Source organism: Hirundo rustica, chromosome 8, assembly GCF_015227805.2.
Source record: "Hirundo rustica isolate bHirRus1 chromosome 8, bHirRus1.pri.v3, whole genome shotgun sequence".
In the NCBI taxonomy this organism is placed as follows: Eukaryota; Metazoa; Chordata; class Aves; order Passeriformes; family Hirundinidae; genus Hirundo; species Hirundo rustica.
In genome coordinates, this window is record NC_053457.1 from 21,292,482 (window position 1) to 21,303,950 (window position 11,469).

Genomic DNA, 11,469 nt, shown 5'->3' on the forward strand with positions numbered 1-11,469 from the left:
GGGTTAAACTTTTAATCCCTTGGAGAACAGTTATACATTTCTTTACCTACTTCAGCACTGGAGAACATCAGTAATATCTAGATTACCATATACAGAAGGGGTTAACAGTTTATTAACATGTCTTTCAGAGAATTAAGCATTCCTTCCATAACATCCTCCAAATAAGAACCAAACCTCAGTCCAAAAGTGTATTGTGCATTTTAGTCTAAAGTATAATGCTTAATAAATAAATATGAGGCAGGAAATAAAGCAGACTCACTGCTAGTTGGCAAACTTAGCTTCTCTTTCAAACGGTCTCATTTTTCATAGACAGGGCCTAGACATGGATTGATTTACTGATGGCAGCACTAAAGGCTGTGCCTCCTAGCACTAATCATGGATCCTGGTCTCATCAAATTCAGTCCTACATAATAATGACCAGCAAAAGATCACAGCACAAAATCTTATTTTCTCTGCACTGCGCTCAGTTCAGTTGTGTAATGCTGCCATCAGAGTTTGAAGGTGGATAAGGAGGCTTTGCACATCTTCACAGGGAAGCTGTTCCAAGCATGAAGAGCAGCACAGAGGTTTCTCTATCTGCAAACAAAAACACATGGCAAGAACCTCTACTGTAAACATTAAGCTTTGAAACTGACCAAACTGAGTGGCGGGATGAGGATAGGCTTGGAAAGAAGAGACTCACTGCTTATTCTATGGCCAGAAAAAAAGTTTAAAAATAGAAGTTCTATGATCAAAACAGTGAGTGAGTAATTATTTTTAACTCTCCTAGAATCCTCCAGCTAGGTGACATGTTGGCATTTACCAAAACAGAGGAATAAAATAATGCTTCACTAATCAAGATGCAAAACTATGAGCTTCATCTGTGTGTATGGACAAAAGAGGCTCAGTTTAGAGTGTACACACACACAAAAAAAAAAAAAAAAAAAAAAAAAAAAAAAAAAAAAAAAATTAAACCTGTAATCTTTAAGACAGCCTCAATATCACATTCCAGTCAGAATAAGGACTTGAGAGAATTTTTGAGTTAAGCTTTGAGGCTGAACTCCACTGCAGATAATAATTATCAGCAATGATATCTACAGCACAAACCTACAAAACATCTTTTTCTTGTGGGTATTTGGGAAGTAAACAAAAGGTAATGATCTAATGTCAGATAAGCTTAGTTTATCTTCCTTCCAAGGGATGAGAAAGTTCTATCATACAGAAAAAGAAAAACAAAGGAAAAAGGAATAAAGTTCCATTAATCCTCCATGGCTTCCATCAGCAGTGGATGGCTAGATGAAGTTAGAAAACTAACATTAAAAAAAAAAAAAAAAAAAAGCAAAATACCACCACCACCTTTCTATTTTCAGTGCTCCAGGGCAGTAAGTTACTTACTTCACAGAAACCACGTATTTCCCAAATGATCACACTTCCTTGACCTTAGTTATTAAAGCTACTGTTGCAACTAAGCAAGGCCTTTGTAGAGAAGGAGGCATTGAAAACACTGAGACTTGCATTTGACTAGCTTGTATCCCCAAAACAACACAGACCAAGAGCTATCACTGTGGAAAAAGACATCCTTTGAACACTGTAACACAGGAGGTTCTGGCAAGCTGAAGCTTCTGGTGAGCAACTGCTGCAGTACTTTGGACCACTGGAAGTTGCTTCATTCAAACGTGGTAAATATCAGATGTTGATGCATCTTTTTTGTCTCTTTCAGCAAAAGACACTTCTGTCTGGCTGTAATATGAAAGCGTCTGGTTTTAACATTAAGAACTACAAAAAGTAAACCATGCTTAACTGCTCACTTTCAGCTTTCCCCTATATTATCTTCAGCAAGTACAAAACAGTTCAGTAGCATATAATTAAGAGAGAGTAGGATTAAAAAATGAATTGGCCACAGACCATTTCTTTAAAATTCTGAAATCAAATATTAAGGAGTATGAAATGAAGGAAGTTTTGGTAAAGAGAGGAAATCAAAACACATGCTCATCATTACCATTTTCTACTCTTCAGCTCTGGCAGATTCTTGCTTCACATACTGGCAAAAAAACACCTGCATCAGACACCAACATCATTCTTTATACTTGGTACAATGACGAGAAGAGCAGACTCCACTAAATGACTAAGCAGCTCAGAGTTCAGTACAACATTCGCAGCCTTCTGACACTGTTTTGCCATGATAATTCACACAAACTTCAAAACAATCAATTCCAGAATCACAGAAAATGTGGCAAATGCCATCCATTACATCTGAAGAAAAACACTGGGTTGCTTTAGTAAGCTCTCTGAGTACTCTTCAAGGCAGCTCTTTTTTATTAACTTATCTAATCACCAGGTGATAGGTCATGCTCATTCTCCCAAGAAAAATACTGAAACTCTTTATGTTTCTGTAATAACCAAATAAATGGGACTCATGGGAACCCACAATCAAAGCATACATTGAGCAGGTATGAAAAATGGGCCCTGTTCTTTCTTGTACAGCAAGGCTGACCCTTAGCCTTTTCCATTCTGAGAAAATACTCTAAGTATTTAAGCCAATATGTAAAAAATAAGGCCATTACCACCTTGCTCCTAGATTTTGCATGGGCCAGTTTGAGAGGGCCTACAGCACTGTACGCTGCAGATGGCTGAAGAGCCAAACTGCCAAGCCATTGGATGACTTAGGAAAGCTGAAAGGGGCTTTGCATTTTCAAATTTGCATTTAACTCCTGATTCAGTGTGGATTTTTGACATAGCAAGTTAGAAAGTCTGCAAGATTTGGTTCAGGGAATGAGCACCAAACCTTTACTTAAAAAAAAAATAAAATAAATAAATCTCCAAAGGTTTTGCTCCAACATTCACAAGGGGGTAAAAAACTCACTTCACGCGAAAAGATACAAAGATGAGCAAGAGCAACAAAAAGCAAGGGCAAAACCAGTAATAGAGCCAGACAAATGTGATGACAAGAACTGGTTTTAGCTACAGCTTATTTGGCATAACAACGGAACAAACAGATTGATATTTGTGGTTTTCATTTCCCAGTGTCAAAGGCCTTTTAGCACAGGGCAGCAATATACGGCTGTACAAAACTGGTTGGCAGCTTCGGGAAACCGTTCTGCCCATGTAAATTTCCCTTGATCGGGTGCGACAAGGACACGTACTTGCCGACTGCAGCATTAACCCACGGCTACGACAGCAGTGACGAGACGCCCCGCACTCGAGGACCATGACTTTGCTGTTGTGTGAAGGTGCACGGGAACTGGCTAAGCCCAAGTTGGTGTATGGAACCGCGGGGCAGGAGGCAGCGAGGAGCCGGCAGAGCACCCACGGAGAGCGAGCGGTGCTGCGGCCGCGGCCTGGCCGCTCCCCAGGGCAGGGCGCGCCCCCGGCCCGGCCGCCTCCCGCGGGCGGCCCCCGAGGCCGCTACACTACAGGTGAGCGCAAGGGCGGCGGCTCCGTTCCCGCACCTGCCTCACTCACCTCATCCTCCAGCAGCGTCGGCAGAGGCTCAAAGTCGTAGCAGTTCACCTCTTCCTCCTCCTCTTCGTAAAACACGTCCTCTGCAGCGCCAAGAGCCTCCATCCCGCCCGGCGAGGGAGCGGAGGCTTCACCTCCGCAGCCTCCCTGTGCGCTGGGAGCACGGCCCTCGGCCCCCGCCGCGACTCATCCCCGCGCCCGCCTGCGGGCTGCCCCCGGCGGCGACCCCCGCGGCGCCGCCCGCCCGCTTTAACCCCCTCCCCTCCCCTGTCCGGGCCCGGCCCGGGGCGCCCCCGCCCCTGCGCTCAGGCCCCGGCCCGGGGCGGCGCTGCCATGGCAACGGCCGCCGCCGCCTCGCCCGCGCGGCCTCACTGCGGCGGCTCCCGCCCTCCTGCGGCGCCGCCCGCCCCCGCCGCGCCCCGGGCGGCCCCGGGAGTCGGTCACCGGGAGTCGGTCACCGGCGGACGGCCGCGCACCGCCCCGCCTGCCCCGCGGCCCCCGCTCGCCGCCCCGGGGTGGCGGTGCCGTGGCCCCGGGCTCTGAGGAGCGCGCCCGGCGCGGTGCGAGCTGCGGCCGCCGGGGCCCCTCGGGAGCCGGGGCCGGTCCCCTCTCGGCCGCGCTCTGCGGGCGAACGGGAGCGGCGGGGAGGGAGGGCTGGTGCCGGGCGAGAGGGTGCCTGGTGCCCGAGGCGGGGCCGGCGCTGTGCCGGGGCGCTGCTGCCGCCGCCGATGATCCCCGCCCTGCCTGCCCGAGCCCTCGGGCTCGCGTTACCGTCACCGGCTCTCCAAACCGCTGGATTTACTGGATAAACCAGGGTTTAGAATTAAGACAGGCGGCCGAGTATTTGCGCGCTCATGGCATAACTCTTGACGCAGTTCAAACCGTAACAACCGCAAACAGAACCAAGGCGCTGCCACCAGCTCATTAGCCCCGGCCCGTTTCTGCTATCCGCAGGGTTTAGGGTGCCTCCAGCAACTTCATTAAGACTTCCCTTGAAATCGAAGGTTCACGGTCAAGGATTCCTTCAAAACCACCACCCGCATAAGCCACTTTTTAATTCAAGTTAACCCCACTGGAAAGCTCAGATTGTTTTGGGTAAACAGGCTGTAGCCTGGGAACGGGAATAGGCATTCGGTAATGGACAAGTAACCCCTGAGCAGGTGTCTCCTGATTTAAGCCACATCACCATCTTTTATCTCCGTTGTAAAAACATGGTGGATGGAGAGAATAGACTATTTTCTCCTGTAATTAAATTTTAGAGCTACTGGAAAATAATGGTGGCAATTTCATTTTTCTGTTTTCCTTTATATCTATAATTCTGTGTCAGAATGAAGTATGTTAATTAATTAATCTGTGCATAGTACATCAAGAAAAGCAAGAGTCGGGGTTTTTTTTGGTATGCAGTATATTCTGTGGAAAAGATTAATGCTCTATTAAAATATATATTAACAAACACTGTGAGGCAAACAAAGGTACCTTGATTAATTGCCCCATAAAAGTCATCCTGCAGTTGTAAGATTTCTCCCAATTAAATGTTATTTGGATACATTCCACAGTCAAATGAAAAAAAGCCAAACTCAGACAGATTGCAGTCTTTCCTATATATGCTGTCTTCTTACTAACATTTTTTAAACTAAATTTATATGAACAATATATATTCTTACAATCTGGTAACCCAGGCTTTTGTGAACAAGTGTTGAAGCATGGGAAACAGTGAGCGCCTGATACTTCTGAAGAAAAGGCCAGCATGAATCCAGTAACAGTCATTATAAAAGCTTCTTAGACTGCATTTTACCAGCACTTTTGGCATAATATTTTCCCCAAGCAGCACAATCTACCCAAGAAGAACCCCAGAATTCTGGACTTTTGTGGGCTGGACTCAAGTGCATTAAAAAACAACCAAAACCAAAACCAAACAAAACGAACACCCAAAAAACAAATAACAAACAAACAAAAAAACCCCAAACAAACAACAACAACAAAATCCCCAAATACATACACCAAAATAAACCAAATAACAAAAACAAAAGAAAAACCCCAAACCAACAACAACAGCAACAACAAAAAACAAAACAAACCAACCAAACAAAAAAAAAACCCCAAATCCCAGGAAAAGTGTTTCTCTGGTGCCTAAATCAGGCCTAACATCTACACTCACCATCAAAATATCTTAGACGGCACTCCATTGCAATCACCACTTGAGCATTCAAAAATATTTCTGAAAAATTGGTTAAGGCAAACCTGTGGAAGCTGCCCAGAAATTAACATGCTACTTTTGAAAGGATCTATATTTTTTGCTGACTAAGAAATTCCCTTTCTAGTAATTGAGTGCCAGGGCATTTCCCTGCAAGGTTAGCAGGCTCAGGTTCAGACATCTACTCTGCGTTATTTGGACCTGCATTATTTACTTACCGAATCTAGGCTTAGGTAGGTTTTGTCAGAGTAAGCTGTCTGTCTCCAAGTGATTCAGGATGCTTCAGATCTATCTTGTGGTTGCTCTGGTTAACTTATTTGGTCTACTGAAGGACTATTTGTATGAAGTGGAATATGCACAAAATGGAAAACAAACATAGCATTCTTCTGAAAACAAAAACTTGTAGTGGACTTAGCCTTATCACAAATGCCATGATGGGCAGAACAGAACAGTCCCCGGAACTGGCATGGTTTGGTATATTTTTTTCCAGAAAAATTGCTATGCTAAGCTTTTGCTCTCATCAATAACAGTGTTATTTTGGATTGCATTGTAACTTGTTTGATACATTCTCAGGCTAGAATATTCATTCTTATTAACTTCTGCAATTAGTCATGGCCCATGGGCATTGTTAGAGGTCATGCAACACTACACAGTTCAGCATTATAAAAAACCCCACATGTAGGTGAAGCTGTCAGTTTGCCTGCAGTCATATTTTCCATTCTTTTTACCATGATATTGCTTAAGGAAGTGTAAGCTCCTAGGACGTCTTAATTTGTAGGTATTTTTTGAAAGACATTTTGATGGATATATGTTTGTGGAAGTTTACCCCTCTGAGGTTGACTGAATAAGCCGGTGAGTATCATATTAAACACAAATATATAGAAGACAGATCAGGTTCTCATAGGTTAGAGTTCTCAAAAGACAGAAATAAAAACATTACTTTACAATAATAGTCTATAGCTGGAAAAGAAATAAGAAATTTTACCATAGATTAAATGATATATACTGTAGTTAGAATGGTTTTGTTAAAGGATATTTGGGACAGGTTTTACTATGAAAGTACCAGAGAGGGGTTTCACGTACCTGTGATCAGGTTTTAAATATGAACTGAGACCTCTTTAGCAACAATTACACCAGGAATCACAATTATTAGAGATTTTTACTTCTTAATACTAGATTAGATATGGAAAGCTAAGCAAACTCCTGATATAGTGTAGATAGTATACATGAGAAAACTCTTGATGAAAAAGTCATTAAATCAACATGGAGGTTTGTGGTTTGGACTGTATGATCACAGACAATGAAGAGAGAATAGATCAAATACATCTGATTTTAGTCCTTCCAGTTTTAGCACGCTTCACTTAAGCTGCATTAGAGTTGGGGATGTTTGTAATTTTCACATAAGAAGTGTTTGCAGCAAAGCAGCTGACTTGATCTCTGTCTCTGACAGCAGTTGATAGCAGATGTCTAGAGAGGAGTGCAGGAACGAGGCAGTAACATCCAATGTTCCCAGAGCCTCCAGAGCATCACAGTTCAGATAGTCCCTAAGGCAGTGGTAGAGTGTACTGGTTCAAGAGACACTGGATTATTTTTCTTTAATGAATTTGTTCATTCACTTTTTGAGTCTGAATGGGTTTACTATCTACCATATCCTATTACAAAATTCCTCCGCTGACCCACACATAAAGTAAAATCTTTGTTTCATTTGACCCCCCTAACTTCTTGTACTTAAAAATGTGGTGGATATATTCTTTATTTGTCATCTTTCTAACATTTATGATACTGTAGAGTTTTCATATCTCCCCTAGTTTCATCTTTTCAGGTTGAAAGGCCCTGGTCTAGTTGCTCATTTGTGTAGAATAGAAATTATTCCATAACCTTGATCATGCTTTAACACTTTGCAGTATTTTTTCTAATCATTCATTATGTAATTTAAAGTTTGAGAGGAAGGAAGGAAGGAAGGAAGGAAGGAAGGAAGGAAGGAAGGAAGGAAGGAAGGAAGGAAGGAAGGAAGGAAGGAAGGAAGGAAGGAAGGAAGGAAGGAAGGAAGGAAGGAAGGAAGGAAGGAAGGAAGGAAGGAAGGAAGGAAGGAAGGAAGGAAGGAAGGAAGGAAGGATTTTTTGCAAATATATGAATGACCTGCAAAATAAAAGGAAGTACTTCTTTTAGCTGTGATTTATTGATTTTGTTATGAGCTGCATGCCTTTTACTTCCAGGTAGCTGCACTCATCGGATATTAAAAAAAAAAAAAAAAAAAAAAAAAAAAAAAAAAAAAAAAAAATTCAGTGGGCACTGGCCATAGAGAATGCATTCCTGAGAATTCAGGAACTGACTGCCATCACCGCTGTCTCTAAATAGTCTAAATACATAGTCTAAATACAGGCTACATGAGAAAAGAAATTATATAGGGTACTACTGTTACGCCACTTTGAGCCACTGGAGATGTCTTTCATGTTCTTTTGTAGGTTTTTGCTTTTCATTATAGCACTTTGGTTATTCTTTTTAATAGATTATATAATCGTAATTGACTATTATAATTTGGAGTACCAGACTTGTAGATGAAAGGTACACATTTGTTACACTGTAATTAGATTGAACATTCTCCTTTTAAGAGTCTTTGTTTAATGGCAATTTGCCTGAAGCTTCTCATTTTAATTTAGTTTGGGTGAAACTGAGGGAAACTGAGGGAACTGAAGGATCGCTGTATAAAGAATTGGGGGTTTTGTGTGTGTGACTTGTATCCTTTTAAATTTTTTGCTTTTTGTTAATCAGAGATCTCTTTATTGCCATGGGTTTTAATTCTTTCACAGTCTATGAAACTATCATTCTTCCTTTAGCAGTTATTTGGATTTCAAGACAGAGACAAGCTTTCTGCCAGTTGCCAACTGTTGCTGCCTTTGTGGTGGCAGTGAGAAAGCATTGCAATAAAAAACAAATTGTGTTGCTGCTACTGAAAAACCTGAAAGAATTCAAAGGTAAGGAGCTACAATTTTTAAACAGGCTCCATTACTGCTGTGACTCCGAGAGGAACATAACCCTACTTGCCTGAAGTGGGAGGTTAGTTTGTATTCCAGGTACGTCAGAATCTTACAAAGGAAATAGGGTTGAGTTATCCATGCATTCTTGAAGATCAGCAAATTACTTGCATAGACTGCTCACTGTGTGGGGAAACCCATATGGAGGCCTACTCTTTTCATGGGGTTAAATAGTAGAAGAATTAGCTTCAGTCATGAAGCACAGTTTTGAGTCATTATAGACCCCTGTCACATCATTCTTTTCAAAGAAATAATCAAACTCCACCTGCTCCTACATATTAGGAACTTTTTAATTTCCAGCCTTTACTTACATTCATTCACTTTTGCCCCAACATTCTCTTTTATTTTGTAATCTCAGTGCTATTTCTTTACCAATTACCACTTTATGTGTACATCTGTTCTGTTGCCTTTAACTTTGTTTTCATCTTTTCTTAACATTGCATTTTCATAAATCTCCATTTTAGTCATGATTGCTTTTCTACTGTACAACACTTTTGTTGTATTTATAATACTGATAAAACTTAATTTCATAATTTTCTTAGGTGCTTAGGAGATCTGATCTTTTCCTCTTCTATCTCTCCCCTTTATGCGTTTTTTTAGGTATGTGCCTTTTTTCATCTTCAGAATTTCTCATATGTCCACTCTCGAAAGACTTTGATTTCACTGCATCTTTGAACAGTGGTTTCATTTGTTTTCATATGGAAGATGATAAAAGGATTCTTGACCCTTCTCCTCAGGACATCTTTCAGCCATCTAATGCATTTTCAAATGAACAGCAGCAGCATCTACAATTCCTGTATTCTTTTCACATGAACTCTACTAGGTGGCACTCCAGGCATAGATAGCTCCCATCAGGAGCTACTTTAGAATAATGTGCTTTGCATTAAGGCATCTCCACTTTGTCATTCTTCAAACATCCTATGCTGTTGCAGTTGGATATTACCCTCCTCTACAAGCTGAAATGAAGAGATAGACAGCAGAAGTAAAGAACATAATTTGGCCCAAATTGAAGTCAAAGCAAAACTGTCATGGCATAATTCCCTTTGAAGAGAACTAATTGATATGCAAAATCAAAGATTGGAATTGTTTTTATTTATATGCAAATGGGCAAATAACCTAGTAATCATCTGATATGCAAACACACCTTTTTTCACCACTAGAAAATGAGGATGTATGTATCCAAAGTGAATCTGATGCTAAGTCTGATATTTGGGAATTTCCAAGTTGTTGTCATTAGGTTATTAGGTTTGTCATAGGCAGAACCTATCCAGAAATATACATGTGTGTGTTTACACACATGGAAAGACTGACAATGGGATTCTTCCTATTGTTATCACTCTGAAGTGTTATCTCAGTATCTTAGAACAAGCTTGTATTGCAACAGAGTCCACTTTGCTTGTTTCACACGGTAAAGTGAAGCATTATGAAAATAACTTCCAGCATTACTCAGGAGTCTCACAGAAAATAGAAATTTAAGCCATAAACCTGGAAAGCCAAATTTATACAATAATTGCAAAACATTCTGCAATTGATTATTAACTGCTTCAGTTTTGACATCATGATATTGTCTTCATAACACAATATTGTCTTTATAACACAATATTGTCTTTATAGCACCTCTTGGTCCCCTTGCTCTTTTAGTTCACTTTCATTTGGTGTTCCTTTGAAAACATAAAAAGTTGCACAGAAGAGAATTTTAAAAGAAAATGTGCATAATAAAGTCTAATATGGTGCCTGTGGCAATTTTACTTTGGAAAATAAGATACAGGATAGTACCAACCATCCTTCAGAGAAGCATTTCATAATGATTAACTAAGATTTAAATTCACATGAAATAAACAAAAATTAACTAAGTGCATGCCACATTCTAACCCTGAGGTTGCTTATATTTTTGACATTTGGCTATTTCCTTAAGCTTTCCCCTAGAGATTTATGAGATCATTATCAGCTGCTCATAAGGGAAATGAGAACATTAGCAGGACAAAGTAGTCTCCCATCTACGGGGCAATGAGTCAAACGGAATTGTTTAAATTCTTCTTGAAGTTAATAAGCCAGCAGGAAAAGCCCATCCTGAAGACATAATGTCTCCAGAACAATCCCTTGGTGTCCCCAGCAGCTGATATACAATCCACAAGTGTCTATGTTCCACTCCTTTCCACAAAGACATGACCATAGCTGTGCTGGGAATATTTCTCAATAAAACATAAAGACAAACTAGAACACAGATAACATTTTCGACTAGGGACAGAGGTAATATACAATATTTACAATTTAATCTTTTTGATTTGCTGTGACTACTTGTCTCCAGTGAGGATTTAACTACTGTGTTTCACACTTGGGTCAATGCAGTTCTTTCTTTCTGATGCTCAATCGGAAAGGCACTAAGAAATTCCACCTGTGCAAGGCAAAACAACACAAATCTCCTGGGAACATACCAGGTGCTGTTCTCCATATTCCTTACAGGCCCTCCAAAATAAAAACATTTCTAATCCAGCAACCTGTTCTCCATTCTTTGCCTAGGAAAAAACCTGCACTCCATGGAAGCCAAGGAGCTGCAGTACTTCACCGTGAAGCACTCAGGAGCTGAGATCAGGCTGTTCTTGGCAGAGAGCCCTGTGTTATGTTACTTTGTGCCAGAGCTGATTAGAATGAGTCTGATCCCAATCAATTCCAGATCACAATGCTGAACGCAATCTTTCTGCCGAGCCCTTCAATAGGTAACAAAGATAGTCAGAGAAACTTTCAAAGGTACAGATCATCCAATAAAGTCACTTGACCTCAGAAGAGCAGAGGTTTATTTAC

The 11,469-nt window shown here is 41.2% G+C and overlaps 1 protein-coding gene across 3 annotated transcripts in view; it reads right to left on the minus strand.

The window, feature by feature from the left end:
- Positions 1 to 3,642, minus strand: part of KNDC1 (kinase non-catalytic C-lobe domain containing 1) — a 59,389-nt gene extending 55,747 nt beyond the window's left edge. For all 3 annotated transcript variants that reach the window (XR_005702010.2, XM_040071793.2, XM_040071792.2), the window contains exon 1: positions 3,442 to 3,642. Coding sequence is in view for 2 of the 3 variants with exons in the window: in XM_040071793.2 (XP_039927727.1) it covers positions 3,442 to 3,543 (102 nt within the window). In the remaining variant the exon portion in view is untranslated. The remainder of the gene's footprint in view (positions 1 to 3,441) is intronic.
- Positions 3,643 to 11,469: the final 7,827 nt, after the last annotated feature.